Consider the following 25,994-nt stretch of genomic DNA (forward strand, 5'->3'; position numbering starts at 1 on the left):
TCTGTGATAGACACCATATATACTTTCTCATCATCTATAGATACTTTGATCAGATTTTATACAATTTATATATACTTTATCATAATCACAATATACAAACAACTTTTATACATATTTCATACGTAGAAATTATAATGAATTTATACATATTGCATACAAAAATTAATATATATTTATTTTCTGGTGTATGAACTTTGTATGGAATCTGTTTGTATCAATTACAAGTTTATTATACATATTTTTCTCAAAATTTATACATACTTTGATTAGATTTTACACAATTTATATGTACTTTATAATAATCAAAATACACATATAATTTTTATACATATTTCATATATAAAAATTATAAGAATCTATACAGTTATACATATTGCATATGAAAATTATACATATATGTTTTTTGGTGAATGTACTTTGTACATAAAAATTACGGACTATAATGGACTTTTTGAGTAAAAGTTGAAAAAAATTAGGTAAAAATATCTTTTAATTTTGAATGGGGAGTGAAAAGTGGATGAAATAAGGAAGCAAAAGTTTGGAGAAAATTAGGGAACTATATCTCTAAATTTTGATTAGAGAGCGATTTCTTTACCTTATTTAATGTGTTTTATTTTCTTCTTTTTAATTTACTTAATTCGTATAGATTTTGTAACAAGTCTATTGATATATTTTATAAACTGAAAAATATCGTCATGTTCTGTAAATATACCCTCTTATCATGTACATATATGTTTTTTGCCCTAAAAATTATGCAAGTATAAAAATGTAACCTCCATGGATCGAACTAAGGTCTTTAATGGGGCAATTGCAGGATTGCCCTTCGCTGGAGGTGGTCTTTAATTTTTACCACTCAAAATGGTGGTCTTTAAATTACGCCTTTAGTGCGGCACTCGCAGTTGGTACTCGCATTTCCCCGCCTCAAGCGTAACTTTGTACGGGCGTAAATACCCCGCCCGTGCCCATGCAAATTCTGCCTTAAGGCCTAAATAGGCAGAATTTTGCAACCTCTGCCTCGCGAAAATTCTGCCTTGCAATTTTTTTTTTTTGTACTGAGCTGGGGTTCGAACCCACAACCTCAGGGTGTTAGGCGAGGGGCAATACTTAAAGACCACCAATTTGAAGGGCAAAAATTAAAGAACACCCCAAATGAATGGCAATCCGCACAAAAAAAGAGTCTTTAATGTGATAGGAATTAGGCTATAATTTTACCACTAGACTGTTGGTGTTTGTTAGTCTAAAAAAAGGGCAGCCCGATGCACTAAACTTCCGCTATGCGTATGGTCCGGGGAAGGGCCGGACTACAAGGATCCATTGTATGTAGTCATACCCAGCATTTCTGCAAGAGGTTATTTTCACAACTCGAGCCCTCTTTTACTGCTTCGCTAAAGCTCCCCTTGTTGGTATAAGAATTTCTTTTTTTTATTTACACTCTTCAACCATTTTCTTTCGCGGAAATAATCAATGGGCTCAATCGATTTTTAAAATAAGTTAATCAAAGATTTGATTTTGAAAATTATTTTTCAATTATTTTATTTATTAATGATAAAAAAATCCTGCAAAAATGGTTGACCGAGTCGGTCAGTTTTTCTATTTCCTGGTTTTGGCACTACAAATCGACCGAATCGGTTGGGTTTTCTATTTTCTTGGTTTCGGCGCTAAAAAGACTGACCAAATTCGGTCGGTTTCTTAAAAAATAATTTTTTTCGCCATCGATCTGTTTTGTGGTCGGTATTTTAGACTGACCGAATCAATTGATACTCGTCGGTGAAAAAAACACCTTTTTAGTAATGAAATATGTATAGGTTTTTAGTGAATTCTTTTTAACATATATAAGAAAAGCTATCGGGTTCTAAAGTGTGAATCAAAAAAGCAGAGGAGAAAATCGAATAGAGAATGAACAAAACTCATTGCAGACGATTCGATACATTGTTTCTTGCATTGAAAATAAAATACTACATCACTATTTATAGAAAATTAAAGAGAATAAAATAAAAGAAAATATGATGTTTTCCTTATAGAAAACTAAATATTTAGTAATTATTATAGATCTTAGGCTAAATATTTTATAATATTACTAGACTAAAAAAAAGTAAATATTCTATCATTAATGTAAATCATAAATTATAAGGAAAGTAAATTTTAACACTAAGAGTATCAAAGGAGATTCATTGTGACTTTTATGATTTTTACCATTGTTGTTGCCCAAAGTTAAAGCTACAAAATCATCTCACAATACCTATACCAACTACAAAAACAAATAGCCGTCAAACAAATAACTCTTTGTTAGCCAAAAATGTGTTATCCTGATTGTCTAAGCAAGTAAACTTAGGAAACGTCTTAGTGTCTTCTTCATCAGTCATCCATAGAGTGTTTGGGCAATAATCCCATATAGGTGATAACATAATTGGTTTTTCCTCTAATAATTCAATGTCTTTCCATATTTCATCCATGGAGTACACCTTCATGTTTTTTCCTTTCTCGTTATCATGATCACCATCATTATTCTTTTTCTCAAGTCCACCTGTATCATAGAAGTTCCTTTCATTGTTTTCAATAATGGGCATGAAGTCCACATCAGGACTGTTAGAAGAGAAAGATGAAGAATTACAGAAGGATGAAGACGGAGAAATAAGAAAAGCCTTGTTTTTTCTCTCATATTGAGCCTTCTTCCTCACGTGGGTTCTCCAGTAATTTTTTATTTCATTGTCAGTTCTCCCCGGTACTTCCCTTGCAATTCTTGACCATCTGAGTACAGGAAGGAATTTAAACTATATATAGCACGGTTAGAAATTCTAACAAGAGAATATAAAAATACTAAAATGTTACACTTGGGATTTCAACTTCCGACCTGAACTAATTTTTAAACCATCTTTGTCGCTATACTGGATGCTTTTATATTAAAGAGGTTTATTTTTTTTTATACATATATACTACAAAATAATTTACTGTTATCCTACTTTCGCAGTATTATTTTCGATGAAAAATTCATTAAATATAGCTCCGCCCCTTGTGGTGGATCCAACCATGGATTTACGGGTTTGGCAAAATTAACTTAGTGCTTCGGGCCGAGTCATATTTATATGTGCAAAAAAGTGTAGATAGAGTTAAATACACATTTCAAAATTCATTCTGTTTAGCTCACAGCCATAGAATTCAAGTTCTAGCCTGCTTATGTATCAAGCTCATCATAATAGTGCGTCTATTACAGGTTTGATCACACTCAGTAACTTTAGTTCAATGATATTTGTCTCGAGAAATTTACTGTATATGTACAAGTAATATAAAGGGACTATAATGCCGAATGCATAAAAACTTCAGAAGTTAGGAAAGTAGTCAAACCTATTTCCCCATTTGGAATGGAGTTCAAGAATAAGTCGTTCTTCTTGAGGAATCATCTTTCCTCGTTTGAGACCAGGATGCAAGTAATTCACCCAACGTAATCTGCAACTCTTTCCTGTTCTTCTCAAACCTAGTTATATAACAAAAACAAAATTGTATACAGAAGAAAGGAGTTAGAAGTTGCTCCATGAAAATAGGATTTCATGTCCAAGACAAGCCTACCTAATCTATATGTCTCCCGCCAACCTTATAAAAACCTGAAACTTTGGCCAAGAAATCCCATCGTCGATCGCCAAATAAGTTCACGTAAAATGCCAGTTGAAGATCTTCTTGTTCTGTCCAAGGACCTTTTCTCATTTCTTGTTGCGCCATTTTTTTTTCTTTTGGCTCTTTCCTCTTTTGAGTTGTCTCCTTATCTTGCCTTTTTCTTGAGTCAGCTAATTAGTTGGTGCATAGTGTTGTGTCCACGGGTGATATTTATACTGGGAATTATTCTCTTGAAGGCATAAAGGGAAGGGATCTTTTAAAAATATTCCATTACATTGGGGGTCAAGTTATTAATTAATGCTTATTGTACGTGGAGGATCAATAAAGGAGAATGGTACGTGTAATGTGAATCGAACTCACACTTATTTTTGTGGGAGACTCTCATAGATATCACTAGACTATAAATTTTGATTGTAAATGTCTTATGTTCTTTTTCTTTTTTCAAAAAAAAAAAAAGTCTTTTTAACCATTAGATATCACATCTAAATTTGGATTCGTGTAAGTATATATGCTCATTAGAGGGATAAAGCGTTTCCAACGGAAAAATTATGTTTTAAATTTTTACGGATCGAGTTCGAGACTTGGGGAGTTAAGAAAGGATGAAGGGAGTCAGGGGCAGATCTAGGGTATCGAGTGCGAGTTTTCAGATACTCAATAACTTTTGTGTGGGCTAATATTTATATTGAGAAATCTATTAAATATATAAGAAATATATGTTGGGAATTCAAAAGAACAATTAAAGTAGTCTCTTGGTCTAGCGTCAGTCATGGAACCTGCTTAAGTTTAGCTGGCTTCCTGGATGAGGGTTTGATTCCCCTTAGGCACATATAAAGAAGTTTTCTTTTTTAATTTAATATCGTTGAAATTCATAAACTTCAAATCTTGGATCGGCCGGTAAAGAATTAGTTCACTTTATAAGTGGTATACGTGTGCACATTATCCTATTGTGGTGGAAGAAGCCAATGTTGCATATATGATGTAAGCCATTAACATAAAGGGCGTAAGTGACTATAAATGTCGATAAGAGGTTGATATGTTGATGCAACTTTCATAACCTGCTTGCCATTTCACTGTGGCATTCCTTTAGGGAATTTGTCTTTATCTCTAGGAAAATTTAAACAAGTAAATAGACGTGTGGAGTGCACAAGTTTTTCCAACTCGATGGTGTTTTTTTAATATCCAAATCCACTAATAAAGGTGCGTGAAATATTGTAGGAAGATATTACCAATGGGTCAACAGGGGCGGAGCCAATGTTAGAGACTAGTACGTGTTTATTTGAATCAATACTTTTGACGTGAAGTGTAAATTGTAAAAATTCAATAAAATTAAAATGAATAATCGAGATATAAACTTATAACTGTGGAAACATAATGGGTTCAGTAATAAAATCTTAAATATTGAACCAAAAAAATTTAAATTTTGGATCCGTCTTTGACCCTCGTTGATCAATGTTCTTCATGGATACGAACCCTTAGAAGACGTGTAGAATCTTGCTGCATTTGTCCATTTAGTAGTGCTCTCTTTTTCCTAAAATAATGCATTGTATTTTGCATTAAAATTCTTCTTAAACTTTATTTTCAAAATATTCTTGAAAAGGGTTCGTGATCTCATATTTATTGCTCATTTACTCAGAACAAGGAAAAATCAAATTGTTAGACACCGAGCGAACGTCTGATCCCGCGATATTGTATGAGTGAAGAAGGACAATGTTATTTTTAGAGTTCTTTCTTTGAGCGTGCGATCATGATGCAACTGGAGGAAGAATCCTCAACTAACTCATACTCGCTCTCAATTTATGTGACACTATTTTATTTTTAGTTAGTCCCAAAAATATTAACACTTTTATTTTTAGTTAGTCTCAAAAATATTGACACTTTTATAGTACCAATTTAACTTCTAACTTCTCAATTATTCTCGATGAGATGATTTATAGCCACACAAATATTTTAGATCATAAATTTCTAAAACCTTCTTTGCCTTCTTAAACTTCGTGCTCAGTTAGACACTATTACATAAATTAGGACGGAGGGAGTATCAATTATGTTCCAAGAAGTGCACGCGTGGATGAAACTTAATTGGAAGTTAAGACCATAACATAAGGTCAAGATTCGGGAGTCTCCACTATAGACAATCAGAAAATATCATAGATATGTTTTGCCAGAAATGTTGTTTTAACTTATTATATTACTGGATGATAATGGAGATGATTGATAGAGAATTGTGAAGAAGCCCCACGTCGGTAGTAAAGGGGATGAGTGATTTCTTTTTTTTTTTGGCTGAGGCTATTCTTACATCACGACTTAAACTTTCGCAGTTGAGTTAAGCTCAAATGTCATATTTCATATGGTAATTATTAGAGTTAGGCCCATCCCATTTATAGTTTACCGAATATGGGCTCTCATCTTATCTTGTTCATGCTCTAAATTTGCGGTCTTGAGCGTGTGGGGTGTCAAATATCTCACATCACGTGGGTATGGATCATTGATCTCCTCATATGATCTTGGTTAATCCTATCCCTTGAGCTAACATTTGTGATTGAGTTAAGCTCAAGATTAATTTCTCAACATGGTATTAGAGTAGGAACCTTCTCAATTCTTAATTTTCAATGTTGGCCCCTCACATTAAATTATCCACACTCCAGATGTCCAGCTCTGGGCATGAGGGGGTGTGAAGAAGTTCCTCATATGTGGTAATTAAGGGAATAGGTGGTCTTTATATATGGCCTAAACAATCACACCTCTTATAGCTTATGATTTGAGTTTAGCTTAAGCGTCAGTATATTTTTACAAGAATAATCATATATAGTGTTTTATGTGATTTCTCAGTTCAATCCCTCAAGATAGACACATACAACAAGAGAAAAGAAATAGCATAATCACTCAATACGAAAAATCAGGCGTGTTTGGATAATTTTGGAAAAGTCGCGACCTTGGGAGAAGTCACTAGATCCTGTACTTTGATGAACTCTTCCCAGCTTTTTCGTCCATCGAACTACAGCAAAGGCCAGTCATGATTAAGTGTGAGGCCTAGTACATTAAGCTCCACTTTGGCCATAAATTATGAGAGCATATTTTGAAAATTTATTTTTAAATTTTTGTTTGGCCATAAAATTTTGATATATTTTGAAAAAGAAAAAAAAATTGTCAAATTCTAATTCAAATCTGTTTTTGGGCCTAGATTTATGTTTTGTCCTTTTCAAACTTTTAAAAGCTACCTCAAACTTTTGTATTTTACAAACAAAATCTAAACCCAACTAACTCTAGCTACCATGTTCCTCCATTAAAATCGTATCTATCATGTTTTCACAATTAAAGCAGTTTCTTCTATAAAGTGAAAATTGTTCGTACAGTGTGAGAAGATTATATTAAAGAATAGCTAGTTACTACCGTTGTTTTTTTTTTTTTTGCACGGACGAATTTTTGTATTGTAATTTGAATTATAGTAGCTAGTAAATGTGCTATTAGCAACTGTTGTTAAAATATCATGTTCTGTATAATTTGGGATTAACAAGTATGTATGTTTTGTATGATTGGGTATTCTTATCAGTATAAGTAATGTTTCATATTTTCCAAAATAAAAGGTAAAATATGTTTTTCAAAATATGATCAAACACATTTTTAAAACTTGAAAAACTTCACCCAAATTATGTAACTTCACCCAAATTATGTTTTTCAAAAAAAAAATTGAAAATCTATGACCAAACGCTAACTAAATTAAAATAAAAAATAAAAAGAGAGGGTTCCAGGAGTGGAAAATCAACAGTAGGACACTATGCATAGGTCAAGGCTTACACGTACAGTTATAACTAAAAAGATTTAATTTATATAAATGGTCAATATAAATATTTTTTTATACTATTTATTTTTTTATTTATTAAAATAAGTTATTTTATTTTTTGAACAATTAGGCTTATTATAAAAAATTGCATATCGTTACAAGTCTTCTTTTGTGGTGAAAAAATAATACATTATCAATTAATACATAGAGGTTAAACTACCAGTATATTCTAACTTTTTAGATTAAGTTATGGTGTTCCGAAAAAAGATCATATGTTAATTTTTTTTTAAAATCGGGTTACTATAAATAATTATATATTCCGTCCGGATCAAAAAGAGCGTTCACTTAGTCATTTACACACCCCTAAGAAAACACTAACTCCTAAAAAAAATAGATAATTTGACTAAACTGCCCCTAATTAAATAGGTGTTGGGATTTGATCACATGGCACTTAATAGGAAAAAATCTGAAAAAATAATGTTAATTCTTGCTTGATTTGATAAGTGGATGCTCTTTTTTACCAAAAAAAAGAGCTAAGTAAACACTCTTTTTTATCCGGAGGAAGGATTGTTGTTGATGATACGAGGATGGAAAGTTCATTGAGAAGTGCACACACAATTGTTGTACAAGTTGGAAGAGGTTCGGGATGGTAAGAGTGAATCTAAGGACGAAAATCGAAATTGGACGAGAAAATATTTATTAAAAAAAAAAAAAAACTACTCCCTCCGTCCTATTTTAAGTGTCGTAGTTTGTTTAGGCACGAAGTTTAAGAAACAAAGAAATACTTGTGAATCTTATGGTATTAAATTAAAGATATGTACAATATACTAAAATATCTTTTAATCTTGTGGTTATAAACTTATCATATACGATGTTTGAATTGTCAACTTACTAAATATATAAGGAAACCCTCTTTTTGAGATAAACGAAGACGTCTAAGTTGCGACGGAGGGAGTACCTAGATTGGCGCCTGGATTAATGCATCGCAGTCTTCGAGGAGTCCAAAATTCCCACAATTTTATTTGGCAAAACTGGCCAAAAAAGTGAAGTCCCTCCAAAGCGTCGGACTTGACATAAACTACCGAAACTCGAATTGAATCAAAAATTTCGATAATTCGATATTTGATACAAAGATTCGGGAATAAAATTAAAATTATGATATTCGGATTCGGTAAGAAAAATTTGTACCATTCAGTATTCTATATTTTCCGAGTACTGATTATTTATTAAAGGTCATCAGTGTTAGTATTACTAACAAAGCCAAGGAGAAATTAAGTTAGATGCTGCAAGCACCTAATTGATGAATTTAAGTGGGGTAAAATGGGTATTAACTACCATTAACTTTTCTAGCTTATGAGATTTAATTATATGCTTCTTCTTTCTCAATTTATGTGATACATTTTTTTTTAATTTGTCTTAAAAAGAGTAATATATTTTTATATTTAGAAATAATTTAAATATATGGTGATAGTTTAAGTAGTTTTCTCAACCTTATGATAGTTTAGGTATGAAACTCAAAAAAAAAAAATTAAGATGTGTTTTTGACCCTTATCGCTTTCTTTAATTACTGGAATGTGGACACAACAGTATAGGTTGTTACAACCAAATTTTCAAATTACTCTAAGTTTACTCACTTTACAGTCATGCTCCCTATGGTAAACCCCGTATCTGAATTTACCAAACTGAACTGAATTTTTTTGGTTCCGTATTTGATATCTGCTTTCAATTACCGACTATCAAATTATCAAGCCGAACTTTGAAAATACTGAATCGAAAACCGAACACCCATCCCTACCAAAGCGCCAAACTTGGCGCCACCACAGGAAAAGCTGCATGCGATGCGGCAGGAAGTGTCTTGTTGGCATTTGACCTCCATGTACTTTCGGAAATAAAAACTCTTTGCTTTGGTTATTTTTGCCCTCTACTTCTCTAGTTTGTGCTCGGAGCACAAATTTAGGCAAAACACCGTCATTGCATGCGTTATTGTCTATAAGATGCTATCTTTCCATTTTCTTACTTAAGCTAATTACTTTACCTTTTCTTTTATGTGTAATTTGCGGGCTAGTTTATTGGAGAGGGGCTTACTTTGTGCGTAACCAAAGAATAGTAACTGCAAATTTCCTTGTAAAAAAATAAAAGAAGTGATTGTCAACCTCAACATATATTATATACTCCACCCCTTACTTAGACACCAAACATAGTTACGCTATACGTTTATTAAAAATCCACTAAGAAACAAAATGATAAGATTAAAGATATCTAAAAGTGGAATATGACATTGTTTCAGTCATTTGGCTAAAATTGTTATGTCGTCTGTGTTCAGAAAGCAGAAAAAACCAGAACCAGAAAAACCAGAAACCGTAAAAAACTCGAAAAACACAGAGAGTAGAAAATATTCGAGACCACAGAATTTACTGTGTGCCCTTAAGGAATTTAATCCCCTCACTGTACCCGAAGTTATGGATTACTTTCTCCCAGGATAAAACGGATATACCTGTCGCAGATGTAGCGGTACCTCAAACGTCTACGACTTCAGCGAACTCAAATTGGGCAACAAACCACACACAGACTCGAGATATTTTATTTCAGAAAAATGCAGAATGGGAAAAAAAAAAATAGTAGTCAAAAATGAGGCATTGCCTCAGTTTATATAGCCGCGAAAATACCTATTTAGAACAGGTTGGTGACTGTTCGGAAAGGCCTTGTCTTTTCCAAAAAAAAATAAGAAGACATTTAATTATTAGTTAATATTTTCGGCGGAAATGAAAATGAAATTGAAGTTAAATAAATTTGATCTAAAAAAACTATCAATCAAATCATTTGACCAAATCAGCCAGCTTGATGATGTGATATTTGCCAATCTTCTCAATCCTTTAAAAGCTAAAAAAGTGTTTTAATATAAAGACATAACTTTTCCCTTTCTACCAATGTGGTACAAGTTTCCTTTCCAAAGGAACTTTGCCTTAAACTTCATTTTCCTTCCATTGTTTTTTCCCTCTATTTCTCATTCACACCAACTTAGTAAGCTTTAATCATTAACTAGCTATAACAAAAATCACGTTGAAAAGATTGTTTCACATAATTTATAATTCCTTAATCTTTTTCCGGAAACCAACGGTCATAGAGTAAGAAAAAGATCCAGGTGATACCAAATTACCAACTGGTTTGAATTAAAATTTAATTGTGTCGGCATATTTACTTCAGGTCTAATTTTAAAAAGGATTTCTAAAATATTTCTAGGAACTTAAAGCCCAATGCAAAATATAAACAATTAATGTTAAAGGAGTTAATACTTAGTAAATTGATTTACTAAAACGAGTCTAAATAGTGCAACACACATAGTGAGACTTTAAATAGATGGTCACTCCGTTTAGTGGTAAGATATTAGTGGTTCTAAAAAGACTTGGCCCAAGAAAAGATGAACCCCATATTGACGTGGATCAGTGGATGTCACCACTTTTATGATATTCCATTCAGAAACTAATCACTTTAATCTTTTTAATGAAAGATTTATATATATGAGGGCAAAGCATTTTTCATGAAGTGTCACCTCTTTCCTGAATTTCAGATATGACAAAGCAATGCCAATACCATATCAATTACCAATCATTATCTACTCAAAGTATATTGACCAATTCCTTGCAAGTAGGGGATGTGAAATTTGCAGATTTTGGATTTACTATTCTTCCAATTTCATTTTATCGACTCCCATCGTTTCAATTTGTTTGTCTTAATTTAATTTGGTATAGAGTTTAAAAGAGTAAACAAGACTTTTGAATCTTGTGAGTGTTTACCCCGAAATTGAGTAATAAGTTGAATTTGTAAATGAGGTATAGGATATGTGGGCACTTTAATCTATTTTTGATGAACGAAGATGTCACGACCCAGCCCCGTAGGCCGTGACTAGTGCCCGAGCTGGGCACTCGTACCCACCTATCAACTATAGTCAAATCATAGCAAACATAATAGGAACTTATACGTACAGTAAGGCACGACATCGCGCACACATATATATACATATATCATATATACAGCCTGAGGATGTACAGAACACAAACACAACCGAATTAACGTTGCTACCCACAACCCACTTTTATGTCTACGGGCCTCTAAGACGCGAGTAATCATATGACGGGACGGGGCCCCGCCGTACCCCCCGAATAGACATATACATATATACAACAAAAGAATCTCGTACCAAAAATGTAGGCTCGAACAAAGGAGCACTCCAAAATCGGCGAGTAGGATCCTAAGTCTATCAAGCTCACCCAAACAAGTATCTCGCACCGCGCGGCATGAAACGCGAAAAGAGAAGAAAGCGGGGTCGAAAACGAAATATGTACCGCGAGCATGTAAAGCATGGAATACAAGAAACAAAAATCGTGCGAAATCGAGAGAGTATGGAACATGAATACCTTTGAATCATATATATTAAGTCTTACCTTTAAACATAAATCATGTCATAAACATAAGTAAATAGTCATCATATACATATATATATATATACCATCCCGCCCTCTAGTGAGGGACTCGGTGAATAGAATCATCGATGTCATCCTGGCCGCCATCCCCATCTCATCACACCATCACATCATCATATCATATATATATATATATATATATATATATATATATATATATATATATATACCAACACTCCCCTCTAGCCGGGACTCGGTGAATAATGCGGTGGAATATGCACGAATGCGTGTCCTGGCCCGGGACTCAGTGAAAGACGTATTGAGCTTGCACGAGCAGAGTAGTGAGAAACCATATGCACATAAATCATATCAAAGACTCGATGAAATAAGTTAAACGAACTATCATTTGAAAATCGGACAAGAATTATGTCAAGTACCTTTCGGACATCTTTCTCGGAACATGTCAAATCGAACTTTGGAAATCATAGCTACGTATCGAAATTATATGCATAACAATCCTCGTTTTAGACTCGGTAAATAAATAAGTAATCAAACTCGGGGGTCGGAATAGTAAGCATATTAGGTTCTTTCAATCAAACCGTTAGAACTATACAACGGAACGTCTCGGGGTCCCACGGACAAGTATCAAACCAATCCGAGCCCACCTATGGAAGTTAGAGTCATCATATGCTACGGAACTTTCTGCGAGCATATCGAGGCGATCCGAGCCTTTTTGTGAAAGTTACGGTAGTTCGTAGTTTAGGAATCCTTTTAAGAGCAAAATGCCTTACGTAACACTTAAAACTTAAACATACAAAGGACACAAGGATCATAACATGACTACGTTAAGAATGTTAATATCAAGAGGTGAGTAAAAGTCGGAAATACGCTCGGATCGTAAGAATAGAATCACCCCGAGGCTCGTTGATATTTCCCTTACGTCTAAGACATGCCAAAGAAAGAAAGGGTGAGCTTTACATACCTTGTCCGCTCTCCAAGCTAATCCAAACTTACGTCGTGGACTTTCCGAGATCTACAATACGTCATTAAATACTAACATTAGCTTTAGGCATTTAGGCTTGCAATCCCAAACTAGCGACTAATTCTACAGAAATTTGGGCAGCATTTCCCCTGTAAATACAACACCCCGAGAATTCAACTCGGCCAAATTCATCAACAACAATACCAACAACCAAACTACAACATCAATAATCAACTCAAAATGCATTCTAACATTAACAACTCTTTTCTACGTAATTCATCAATATTCCATTATACTCACTTCAACTACTTACATTCAAATCAACATCAACGTTTATACATTCGATTACTAATCCGAAACCATACAAACAATATTCGAGAACACTTTAAACAATTCCTACAATATTTCAAACAACCCAACCAAGGCACCACTTCACCCAAAAACTATTCCCAACCCGAGGGCACTACACCCATACTTCTTTCTCTCAAATTCATGAATTACACCAATGAATCCACACATTAACAATGTCATTCTCATAAATACAAAAATTACATTAAAAGCACATTAACTTCCAAATCAGTCCATAACCATCACAACATCACTTTGAATCATTAAACTTGCATTTTCATCATAGAATCTATAACGACGACGACTAAAATACCAACTAAAATTTGTTCATCCTCAACCTCACAAGGGGGGGCCCTATTCGGCCAACACCCTTCTATACTAACTCATGATTTTCATTCTTCTCTTCACACCACAACATTCAAAACATGCTAATTAGAATTAATTCATCACTTGTAGCACAACACACACATGCACGGCCACACCCATCCACACGGCCTCACTTCAACATGCAATATTTCCATAATTTCATTCATTTTGACACACTACAACACACATGAACCATCCATAACACATAAAAACAAGATTAAACCTTACCTTTTTTCTTCAACTTTACAACTTGCTTAAGGTGGTGAACGATGAAAACGAATAGTCTATTGCTTCCAACAACACTTCCACGTTAATGAGGACCCTTCAATTAGTGGGTTTGCTTGAAGAAACAATTTTTTTGATGGCCAAATCTTGGTCTTGATTTCTTGGAGGCTTGGCCGAATATGGCCTTCTTTCTCTTCCTCAAAGCTTCTTGATTTTTCTTGATTTTTCTTAAGTGATGGAGGGGAATAAGATGACTTATTAGTCATCTTATGCACTTATATTTATCATCCATGTGGCCATGGCCCACACCAAGGTGGCCGGCCACATGGTCCTCTATTTTCTTTTTCTTTTTTTCCCATTTCCATGAAATAAAATACTTTCCAAAAATAGCTTTTGACCCCAAATGTTTCCTTAATATTTCCATGCCAATAAAATCATACACACTTATACTTTTAAAACATACAAAAGTCTCTACTTCGTACCTCGGAATGGTCTTGTCCCCAACTTATCGTAGTTAACTCGGATTATCCCGTTCTACAAAATACGGGATATAACAGAAGAATATATATGTATGTTTTGCTTATAAATGACTTAAGTGTAAGTAAATCAATATGCTGATGATTGGATAAATGTGTTGGGGTTATGGATTTGAGCTAAGATCTTTGTGTATATTCCTCGCAATATTGAATAATATGATTTAATGAATTATATAGCTATAAACCGGATCAAAATCAGAAAAAGTGAGGGAGAGAGAGAAAGCTTCAATATATATTCAAATACAATGTTTTGGATCTTCCAAGCCAACCCCTAAAAGTAAGGAAGTGCCCCTATTTATAGTTTTCCTCTCTGGGCCCTTCATACATCATGGAGCCCTTTTAAAATAAAGGAAACCCTAATATGGATAAGGTTGGGTCGTACGGTCGACACTGTACGACCGACGAATCGGTGACGAACGATCTCCACGCGTGACGATTGAATAACTGATTAACCGGACTAACGGCCACGATCATAACGGTCATGAAGAAACCGGGCTAACGGCCACGACTGACTCAGCGATGTATGAACCGGACCAACGGCCACGATCAACTCGGCTACGGAGAAACCGGACCAACTGCGCTAAGAAGTAATCCCCGGATAAATCGGACCATACGATTTTCTTCAAACTTCTTCTGACCAAGCACCACTGGTGCAATACCCTCGGTCTGAGCACTTGCGTTTGTCTTCTTTCTTTCGTCTGTCCCCGGTCTCACCGGACAAATGCTAACCCGTTTTTTACCGTATACAGTGAGCTTATACTAAAGATATATAATGTACCAAAATGTCATTTGAAATTGTGATATTAAACATCCCATGTGGATAAAGAGTTGCCAATTAAGAAATAAGGCATTTTTTTAAAAAGAGACTAAAAAGGAAAATAAGACAAACAAATTAAAATAGAGTGAGTAACATTTTACTCATTTGTTTCGAAAAATAATATTTTTTTATATTGAAAAACTTCTGAACATTGAATTTTATATTTTAACACTTGATCAAACCCCTCTTAACAAAGAAAAAATTTAGAGCACCTTTAATACTTACTTTTTTATGTTTGGGATATTACGTATGTCTTTTTGGAAGAAAAAAAATGAAAAGAAACAATCTTTGAACTTTTTTCAAATTAAATATAATATATTTTTGCTTTCTCCGATTATATTGTTCCTTATATAGATTGTAACCACAAGATATGATTTTCTAGATCATCTTAATTAGATTAGTAGGGTGGCTAAGCTTACGAGAAAGATTACTTAATGTAACTGATTATGCTTCATAATTAGACTTGGGTTAAATTAATTCCTGAATTGTGCGAAATGGAATTGTATGCGGTAAAAGTCGGATTCATGCTTGACCGGTGGGACGGGGGAACAAGAAAAGAAAGAAAACAAGCATGAGCGCTCAGACCGGGGGTATTGCATCAGTAGTAGTTGATCAGAAGAAGTCGGAGGAAAACCGTAAGGTCCGATTTATCCGGGGCAAACTACTTATCACAGCCAGTCCGGTTTCTTCATGGCCGAGTTGATCGTGGCCGTTAGTCCGGTTTCTTCATGGCCGAGTTGATCGTGGCCGTTAGTCCGGTTTCTTCATGGCCGAGTTGATCGTGGCCGTTAGTCCGGTTTCTTCATGGCCGAGTTGATCGTGGCCGTTAGTCCGGTTTCTTCATGGCCGAGTTGATCGTGGCCGTTAGTCCGGTCAATCAGTTATTCAATTGCCACGTGTGAAGACCGTTTTTCCACCTATCTTGTCGCCGTACGGTGTCGACCGTACGACCCAACCTTATCCATATTAGGGCTTCCTTTATTCAAAAAGGGCTTTATGATGTATGAAAGACCCATAGAGAGAAACTATAAATAGGGGGCACTTCCCTACTTTTAAGAGTTAGCTTTTCAGATCTAAAACATTTTATTAGAATTTATATTGAAGCTTTCTCTCTCTCTCTCTCTCAATCTCTCTTTCTAATTTTGGTCTGCATTGTAGTGTTGTTAACTTCATTCAACCATATTCGATATATATATATATAAATATACATATATATCTAGGTCAAATCCATAATATTAACATATTCATTCAAGTTATTAGCACATAGATTTATATATATAAGTCATTTATAAACGAATCCGCATATACATTCCTCATTAATCGAAATAGATTAAAGTATCCACATATCCTATACCTCATTTACAAATTCAACTTATTACCTAATTTCGGGGTAAACAGTTTGGCGCCCACCGTGGGGCTAGGATAATAGTGGTCTTTGATCTCGGTTTCAGTCGCTCACCCATTAAGATTTTTCAATCTTTCGTTCGTCTCTGTGAAAACGGACCAAATGGCGAGCAGTGGACAATCTGGTCACGTCAACAACAACGAGATTGTGGCCGAAAATGAGAACAGTGGGCTACGGGGATTACCAGCGGAACCCATACCCAAAAACCGTCGATTCGAGGGGGGTCTCAACCGGCAGAACACCGTGAACTAGGAGAATGCCGCCCAGCCGGCTACCGATCCCTTAAATACTCTCAATTCAATTACTCTGTCCTGGGCACAGGGCCAGAAAGTGCCAAATACATCGGATGATATTAACTTACGTCTTATCTTTGAAATGTTGCAGGAACAGAGAGCAGCTATTGCCGAACAAGGAGTCGCAATAGCCCAGTTGCAGAGCAAAAATGATGAAACGGCTCCGGATAAGACTAAGGGTGTTGCCGAACCCAGAAGGGATGAAGCACGGATGGTCGAAAGCAATAGGTCCGGAGCTGGTTCGTCCACCGAAGTGCTGAGAATGCTCGAAACATTGGCGAAGCGGGTAGACTCAACCTAGAAAAGAGTGGAAACATATAACTCTCGGGTGGACCAGATCCCGGGGGCTCCTCCCATTCTGAAAGGACCAGATTCGAAGAGGTACATTCAGAGGCCTTTTCCTCCGAGTGCGGCTCCGAAGTTGATCCCGAAGAGGTTCAAAATGCCGGATATCCAGAAATATGATGGTACGACGGATCCCCAGGAACACGTGACTTCATACACCTGTGCCATAAAAGGCAACGATGTCGAAGAAGATGAAATTGAATCCGTATTGTTGAAAAAATTCGGGGAAACTCTGTCAAAAGGAGCATTGACTTGGTATGACCATCTGCCCGAGCATTCAATCACTTCTTTCGAAATGCTCGCGGATGCGTTCATAAAAGCTCATGCCGTGCCAAAAAGGTACAGGCCTGTAAGGCGGATATTTTCCGGATAGCCCAAAGGGATGACGAGTTACTGCGTGAATTTGTCAACCGTTTCCAAAGGGAACGGATGGAACTCCCTCCGGTTCCGGAAGAATGGGCTGCACAAGCTTTTACCAAAGGACTCAATCCTCGGAGTTCGTTGGCCTCGTTCAAACTAAAGGAAAAATTGCTGGAATACGAGGCTGTGACCTAGGCAGACGTCCACAACAGATACGAATCAAAGATTCGGGTAGAGGATGACCAGCTCGAACTTCCCCCGAGTCCCGTAAACATGAACAAAAGCTCTGAGAGATCGAGGAAGAATTACGATCCGGAGTCAAGGCCATCGAGGGAAAGATATCGGCCATACTCTCATTCAGAGAAGCCAAGCTTCAGGTCGAAAAAATCGAGGATTGGTCCCGGTCAATTCTCCAGCCGGAGAGATAGACGAACCGAGCGGCCATCGAATAGCCGAGGGTTGTCATTTAGGAGTGATGCCGGAAGCTCGGCTACCAACAGAGACCCGCCAAGGATATCGGAATACAACTTTAGTGTCAATACCTCGGATCTCGTCTCGGCCATAGGTCGTATTGCAGAAGCAAGGTGACCGAGACCATTGAGGTCAGATCCCGGTCAGCGGGACCCGAACATGATATGTGAATACCATGGAACCCATGTTCACAGAACTGAAAACTGTCGCCAATTAAGAGAAGAGGTGGCCCGTTTACTGAAAAATGATCACCTTCGTGAATTCTTGAGTGAGCGGGCTAAAGGCCACTACAAGGAAAGGGAGTCAAACAAACGGGTTGAACCGGTAGAACCTCAGCATATAATCAACATGATAATCGGGGGTACTGATGCTCCTAGAGGGCCGGTGATGAAACGGACAAAGGTTTTCATTGTTCGTGAGAAGCGCAGCCGGGATTATGTACCCGAGGGTTCCATTACCTTCAGCAACGAGGATGCGGAAGGCATCATTCAACCGCACAATGATGCGTTGGTAATTTCTATTCTTGTTTTTAAATCACAAGTTAAACGTATTTTAATTGACCCAGGTAGCTCGGCCAACATCATCCGGTGGAGAGCGGCTGAACAGCTAAGGCTACTCGACCAGATCGTACTGGTAGCCCAGGTGCTCAGCGGGTTCAATATGGTGAGTGAAACCACGAAGGGTGAGATTTCTTTGCCGGTCAACATTGATGGCACTATCCAGCAAACGGTGTTCTATGTGATCGAAGGGGATATGAAGTATAATGCATTGCTGGGTAGACCGTGGATACATAGCATGAGAGTCGTGCCATCGATGTTGCATCAGCTGCTGAAATTCCCAACCCCGGAGGGGGTAAAAACTATCTGGGGAGAACAACCCGCCGCAAGGGAGATGTTCGCGGTCGAGGAAGCGTCACCTATTCCCAAAAAGGCGGATAAAAAAGAAGACGAGTCAACCGGGGAAAAGGACTCCAAATAGCAACTACCGTGCACGGGTTCGACAACGGAGCAGAAGGGGTTGGACCCGGGGCATGAAGAGGATGATTTCGGTATACCCAGATCATTCGTCTTGCCGGATGACTCGGATGCGACAAAATCTACAGTAGAGGAGTTGGAGCAAGTCACTTTGTTAGATCATCTATCGGATAGAAAGGTATACCTGGGCACGGGTTAACCTCGGAGCTCAGGAACAAGTTAATTAAATTTCTTTAAGCTAATGCCGATTGTTTCGCATGGTCCCACATAGATGTGACAGGTGTGCCGCCGAAAGTAACAACTCACAAGCTCAGCCTCGACGGGAGATTTCCCCTGGTGAAACAGAAGCGGAGGCCTATGGCAGAACCGAAGCACGCCTTCGTAAAGGATGAGGTAACAAAGCTTTTGAAAATAGGCTCTATTCGGGAGGTAAAATACCCGGATTGGCTGGCTAACGTAGTGGTGGTGCCAAAAAAAGGTAATAAATTTCGAATGTGCGTTGATTATAAGGACTTAAACAAAGCATGCTCGAAGGATTCATTTCCGATGCCTCACATCGATAGAATGATTGATGCGATGGCCGGGCATGAGATATTAAGTTTTCTCGATGCTTACTCCGGGTATAACCAAATCCGGATGCACCCGGAGGATCAAGAGAAAACATCATTTATTACCCGATATGGGACTTACTGCTACAATGTCATGCCCTTCGGATTAAAAAATGCCGGTGCAACTTACCAACGCCTAGTTAATGGAATGTTCGAAGAACAGATAGGGAAAACAATGGAAGTTTATATTGATGACATGGTTGTCAAGTTCCTGGAAACAGAGGACCATTTAAAACATTTCCAGGAAACCTTCGATGTGCTCCGAAAATATAACATGAGGCTTAACCCGGAGAAATGTGCTTTTGGTGTCCGGTCGGGCAAGTTCCTGGGTTTCATGGTGTCTAACCGGGGAATTGAGATTAACCCGGACAAGATCAAAGCGATCGAGGATATCGAGGTAGTAAATAACGTCAAAGGAGTGCAGAGGCTTACCGGAAGGATAGCGGCACTGAATCGGTTCATATCGAGATCTTCGGATAAGAGTCACCGTTTCTTCTCTTTATTAAGGAAGAAGAATGACTTCACTTGGACACCGGAATGCCAAAAAGCCTTACAAGAATTAAAAGAGTACTTATCCAACCCGCCTCTATTACACACACCGAAAACGGACGAGCAGCTTTTTCTCTACCTTGCCGTGTCCAAGGTAGCGGTAAGTGGTATTTTGATCCGAGAAGAGTCAGGTACACAATTCCCCATATATTATGTGAGTAGAACTTTGGGGGATGCGGAGACCCGTTATCCCCATCTTGAAAAGTTGGCATTGGCACTGGTAAGTGCTTCTAGAAAGCTCAAGCCTTACTTTCAATGTCACCCGATATGTGTAGTGACTACTTATCCTCTAAAGAACATCATGCACAAATCGGAATTATCGGGTAGACTAACTAAATGGGCGGTAGAAATTAGCGGATATGATATCGAATACAAGCCACGGACGGCCATCAAATCCCAGATCTTAGCCGACTTTGTGGCCGACTTCACCCCGGCCATGGTCCCCGAGGTTGAGAAAGAACTTCTGCTAACCTCGAGGAAAGCCTCGGGTATTTGGTCGCTACACACGGACGGGGCCTCGAACCTTAAGGGTTCCGGGTTAGGAATCATTCTTAGAACCCCCGCCGGAGATGCGGTTCGACAATCCATTAGAACTGTTAAATTGACTAACAATGAAGCCGAGTATGAGGCTATGATTGCAGGTTTGGAATTAGCTCGACGTATGGAGGCCGAAATAATTGAAGCAAAATGCGACTCTCTCTTGGTCATTAACCAGGTGTATGGCGTCTTCGAGGTCAAAAACGAACGGATGCAAAGGTATCTGGAAAAAATCCAAATGATACTTCACCGGTTTACAGAATGGACCATGCGGACGTACGAGGGAGCGAACGAAATGCCGATGCATTGGCTAATTTGGGATCTTCAGTCGAAGGGGAAGAAATCAACCCCGGGACTGTGGTGCACTTGATGAATTCGAAAATAGAAAACGGGCATGCTAAAATAAACACAAAAGGTTTAACTTGGGATTGGCGCAACAAATACATCGAATACTTGCAAGATGGAAAGCTCCCGAGTGACCCAAAGGAATCACAGTCACTGAGGACAAAGGCAGCGCGGTTCTGCTTGGTGGATGGCCAATTATATCGACGATCTTTCTTCGGTCCCTTGGCTAAGTGTTTAGGTCCCGGAGAAACCGAGTACGTGATGAGAGAAGTACACGAGGGGACTTGCGGCAATCACTCCGGTGCTGAAGCCTTAGTTCGGAAAATCATTAGAGCCGGTTACTACTGAAACCGGATGGAGGAAGATTCGAAGAATTTTGTCCGAAAGTGCGACGGGTGTCAAAGACATGCCCCGATGATTCATCAGCCCGGGGAGTTGCCGCACGGTGATATCACCCAGCCGCCTTCATGAAGTGGGGCATGGACATTGTTGGTCCGCGGCATGGGCACCGAGGTAAGGCCCGTTTCATTTTGTTTATGACTGACTATTTCTCCAAATGGGTTGAAGCGCAGGCCTTCGAAAAGATTAGAGAAAAGGAAGTTATTGACTTCATATGGGACTACATTATTTGTCGGTTCGACATTCCGACCGAGATAACTTGTGACAACGGTCCTCAGTTCATTGGTGGCAAAGTCAATAATTTCCTCGAAGGATTGAAGATCAAGAAAATTGTATCGACTCCGTATCACCCGTGTGCGAACGGACAGGCGGAATCTACGAACAAAACAATAATTCAGAATCTGAGGAAAAGACTTGAAACATCAAAGATCACTGGAGGGAAATACTACCAGAGGTACTGTGGGCCTACAGAACCACATCGAAATCGAGCATGGGAGAAACACCCTTCTCGTTGGTCTACGGGGCCGAAGCCCTCATTCCCGTAGAAGTCGGTGAACCGAGTCTCCGATTCACTTACACCACCGAGGAGTTAAACGAGGAGGCCATGGCCGTAAGACTCGATCTCACGGATGAACTTCGTGAAAACGCGTTGGTCCGTATTGCAGCCCAGAAACAGAGGATGGAAAGGTACTATAACTGCAGGGCCAATTTTCGACATTTTCAAATTGGGGACTTGGTACTTCGAAAAGTTACCTTGAACACCAAGAATCCCAACGAGGGAAAGGCGGGCGGCCCGAACTAGGAATGGTCGTACAAGATAACCGAGATAACGGGCAAAGGGTCATATCGGTGAATCTGTGGACGGCAACGGTTGCGCAATAAGCTGGAATGTGGCTCATTTGAAGAGAGAGACTACGCTAAGGTATGGACACTTTTTGTTTATTTACTAACCTTTTCTTTTTTGCGGGAGCGGTGTGGTGGAACCGAGTGTTCGGACAATCGTCCGCTCGAGAGTCTTCGGGTACGTATCAAGGGCTCTTCGGCTTCTTACTCGGTCCTTCTAGCCTCGAGTATAAGGGCGGGAGATCGATAGCCACGCACGGCTTCCTCGAGGGTGATCCTCCGAGACTTCCACCGTTCATGCTCTGCCGCAATCGTGGAGTAAGCCTCGGCAGCACACTCCTCGGGGCTTCGCGCCAAATCGACCTCGGCCGGGCCGAACCGCCACTAACTCACCCCTCTCTTCATCGAGGATTCTCTGGAATTGAGTGGCCGACTCAAGCTCGGCTTTAAGAAGATCGTTAGCCTCAGTCGTATCCTCAAGTGTGGCTTTCAGCTCGTCACATATTCGGGCCCTGTCCTCTGCTTTTTGCTCGAACACTCTCATTCTCTCCTTATACTTGGCGCTCTTAGATTCAAGCCGTCAATGCCTCTCGGCCATGTTCACGGCATCAAACTTAACCGAGTCAAGCTCCCCTCGGAGTTGAGAGATAATGGTTTCGAGCTCGCTAAGCTTGGAAGAAAAACGAGCGTTCTCTTGGCTGAGATCGACTTTCTCCGCTTCCAGAAGCCGGTTCTTCTCGACAATCTCGGCCAGCTCATCCTTTAATCGAAGGTTTCCAGCCTTTGTTGCATCAAGCTCGGGCTGAAGGTTGGTGAGGGCAACTGCTCGGCTCAGTTCATCCTCCTTTACCTGCAAAAGGTGCTGGAACTTCTCCGTTTCCCAACCCTGGGCGTCCAGCTGGCCTCTAAGGTCGTCTACCTCTTGCTGAGCACGGATGAAGGCTTCATTAACAAGCACCACACTCTGTAAAAGAAACGGAGAAGTTAAACGAGAAACTAAAATTCACATCGAATTACGCAAGGATAGGCTGATAAGCTTACCCGATTGACGCGTGCATGCCTTCGTTAATTAGGCTCTGCCAGGGGACTCCGGCCATCTTCCTCTTGTCCGAGTCTGAGACGAGGGGCCTCAAATAGCTTGCTACTCCCACCGGACGAGACGAAAGAGCTGCCGATCCTCGGGAACGGTAACCACCGGCCGATCGGTCCTCCCAGGTTCCACACTTGGAGTCGGGAAGGTGCGCACTAGCTCTCCCTTGCACTAGTTTCGATGGACCGACTAGCTTCCCTCGTGGCTCGAGGGATGGGAAGATGTCCGAAACCCGCCGGCTTCTCGGTTGCGGGGAGGTGTCTCCAAAAATATGTCATCGAGGTTGTCCGACCTCGGAGCGATGAGAGAGGCCGTAACGGCACCGGCGGCCTCGGTAGGAGCGGTGCTTTGAATGTGGTAGGCGGGTCCCGGCCCGGGCGGTGAGCCGATGTCCGTTGGAGCCTCGGTATCGGGTGTCGGCTCGGCTCTTGGTCCCGCCTCGACGGTCGAGTCGGGCCGGATCTCCTCGACCTTTGCAGGGGAATCTCCTCAGAAGAGGCATCACCTGAAATATCAATGAATTCAATGGACCTTAGAGGTGCCGGATAAAGGATTTCTTCCCCACCTGTTAGCAGAGCCGGAGCGGAAGGTCTCTCCTCGGCTGAAGGAGGCGGAACGGTGGCTTCTTCCTCCGGAACAGACTCGATGGATGGGGCCACGCCGACCCGTCGGATAATCAAATCGGGTTCTTCTTCATCTCTGAGAGTCCGGACAACACTCCTAGCCCTTTTCCTCAGTTTCTGCCCTTTGTCCGAGGGCTTCCTTCGTCTTTTGTTGGCAGCAGCGATGATGCGGGTTGACCTGGCTGAATCAAACTCTGATGCCCGCACAGCTTGCTCGGCTGCTGCCCACGTCTGTGATCCACCGAGCCTTTGGGTAAACCTAAATATCGAAGAGGTTATGGAAAGAAGAAAAAGAAGAAGATACGTTATATTCTAATTCAAATGTAGTATTACCATGATTTTAGGCAACCCATCGGCCACGCGACGACGATTCCCCGTATGGGTTCTTCGTGGGTGTGTTGGTCGAGAAGCGCTTCGACCCACTCGTTCATGTGTGGAACGGCCGGAGGTATCCATGCCACGGCTGATAAAAAGAAAAGGGGAAGTGTAAATTCAAAGGGTTAGATGAAACAATCCAAGAATAAATTAATGAAGAAGAACTGAGAAACTTACGGGTATCGTTCCATTTTTCCGGGAAGGGCATATACTCAACCAGAATAATGTCTGCGGTCCTCACCCGACGAAGCGCTCTAACCGGCCCGGTCTCTTGTCTTCATCCATTTTGGAAAAAGATCGGATTCCGGCCTCGCTTGGCGAGCTTTATTACACCTCCCCCTCCCCCCGAATCGCCTCGGGAATATAAGCGGATCGAAATGGGTCATCATGAATTCATTTTTGGCGTTGTTGGCCAACAATGGGAGCGAGTTACGGTCCTCCGGTTATCGGGCCAATTTGGGCAAGGGTTACGTTATAAGTCCGGCACATCTCCAATATGATCGGATCAATTGGGGGTTCGAGCTTGAGCGTGAAGGGATAGGTGTAAACGTACAAGAAGCCTTCCCTACGATTGGTAATGGATTCATCTGGACGGGGGGCGAACACTTGCACCGGACGGTTATCCCATCCACAGTCAGCCCGGACCTGATCAAGTTTGTCCTCGGTAACGGACGAGGGATAGCGCCTTACATCGTACCCTCTGTCCGCAACCAAGGAAGGCTTCTCAGCTTCTTTGTTGTAGTTGGTCTTGGACGGTACTATGTCTAAAGCCGTAGGCTCGGCTACGGTTTTTCCCTTCGGTTGAGATACCGGCTCGGCTCCTTAAGAAGAAATCGAGGGAACGTCCTGGAAAGTGGTTTCGGTGTTGGCAGACATTCGGAAGAAATGGTAAAGGAGATTGAAAATTTGGTAAGGGAAAAGTTCCAAGTTAAGAAAAGAGAAACAGCAATTGAAAGGAGAATTGAAAATGACAGTGGCAAGAAGCGTAGTAGCGCTCTCAATCGAAAAACAGCAGTTGAAGGGTTAAACAAGGTTCTTGCAAACAAATGTAAGCAACGAATTTGGGTATTAGAGCGGCTGAATCAACGAGGAAAGTGAAGATGAAGTTGAATTGAAGGTAAATGGAGAAGTGAAGAAGTAAAAGTGAAGAAGTGAAAGGGTAAAACGTCTTATATAGGCATGGGGTCTGAGGCAGTTACAGATCCCAGCCAACCGGGAGATGCCACGTGTCTCATAATTAATGAGACGTGATTTAAAAAGACGTGCGTAACGGCGGTTACAAAAATTTCCCGTTCGGGGTGTGACACGTGGCTGATGGCAGAAGGACGTGACGTAACTGTTCCCGCCAAAATGAAAAGATAAGAACGAGCCTATAGAACCACCGATTTCGTGACTCATCCACTTCCCGTTACTCCGGCAAAGCTTCGGTCCGGAAAGTGTGGGTACTATCTGTATACGGTAAAAGTCGGATTCATGCTTGACCGGTTGGACGGGGGAACAAGAAAAGAAAGAAAACAAGCATGAGCGCTCAGACCGGGGGTATTGCATCAGTAGTAGTTGATCGAAAAGTCGGAGATAAGCGTGGTCCGATTTATCCGGGGCAAACTACTTATCACAGCCAGTCCGGTTTCTTCATGGACGAGTTGATCGTGGCCGTTAGTCCGGTTTCTTTATGGCCGAGTTGATCGTGGCCGT

General features: G+C 39.7%; 1 protein-coding gene across 2 annotated transcripts; it reads right to left on the minus strand.

Annotated features, from left to right (window-relative positions):
• Nucleotides 1–2,165: 2,165 nt before the first annotated feature.
• LOC132050384 (transcription factor MYB48-like) lies at nt 2,166–3,867 on the minus strand. Of its 2 annotated transcripts, XM_059441617.1 has the most exons (3): nt 3,600–3,794; nt 3,343–3,472; nt 2,166–2,748 (listed from the first exon to the last, which is right to left on the minus strand). In XM_059441617.1, exons 1-3 carry the CDS (start codon nt 3,712–3,714, stop codon nt 2,268–2,270), a joined length of 726 nt encoding a protein of 241 aa, XP_059297600.1. In that variant the 5' UTR covers nt 3,715–3,794; the 3' UTR covers nt 2,166–2,267. The 2 variants fall into 2 exon arrangements, 1 of the variants encoding a protein (XP_059297600.1); XR_009413399.1 differs by having other exon boundaries at nt 2,625–2,748; nt 3,317–3,867.
• Between the last annotated feature and the right edge of the window lie 22,127 nt (nt 3,868–25,994).

The sequence above is a fragment of the Lycium ferocissimum genome, chromosome 3, assembly GCF_029784015.1.
Source record: "Lycium ferocissimum isolate CSIRO_LF1 chromosome 3, AGI_CSIRO_Lferr_CH_V1, whole genome shotgun sequence".
NCBI classification, from domain to species: Eukaryota; Viridiplantae; Streptophyta; class Magnoliopsida; order Solanales; family Solanaceae; genus Lycium; species Lycium ferocissimum.

Coding starts and splice junctions, on each gene's coding strand:
- LOC132050384 (XM_059441617.1), bottom strand. CDS start 3,714: ATGGCGCAACAAGAAATGAGAAAAGGTCCTTGGACAGAACAAGAAGAT. Junction 3,473..3,599: donor TTTCTTGGCCAAAGTTTCAG/GTTTTTATAAGG, acceptor TTATATAACTAG/GTTTGAGAAGAACAGGAAAG. Junction 2,749..3,342: donor CATTCCAAATGGGGAAATAG/GTTTGACTACTT, acceptor TCCTGTACTCAG/ATGGTCAAGAATTGCAAGGG.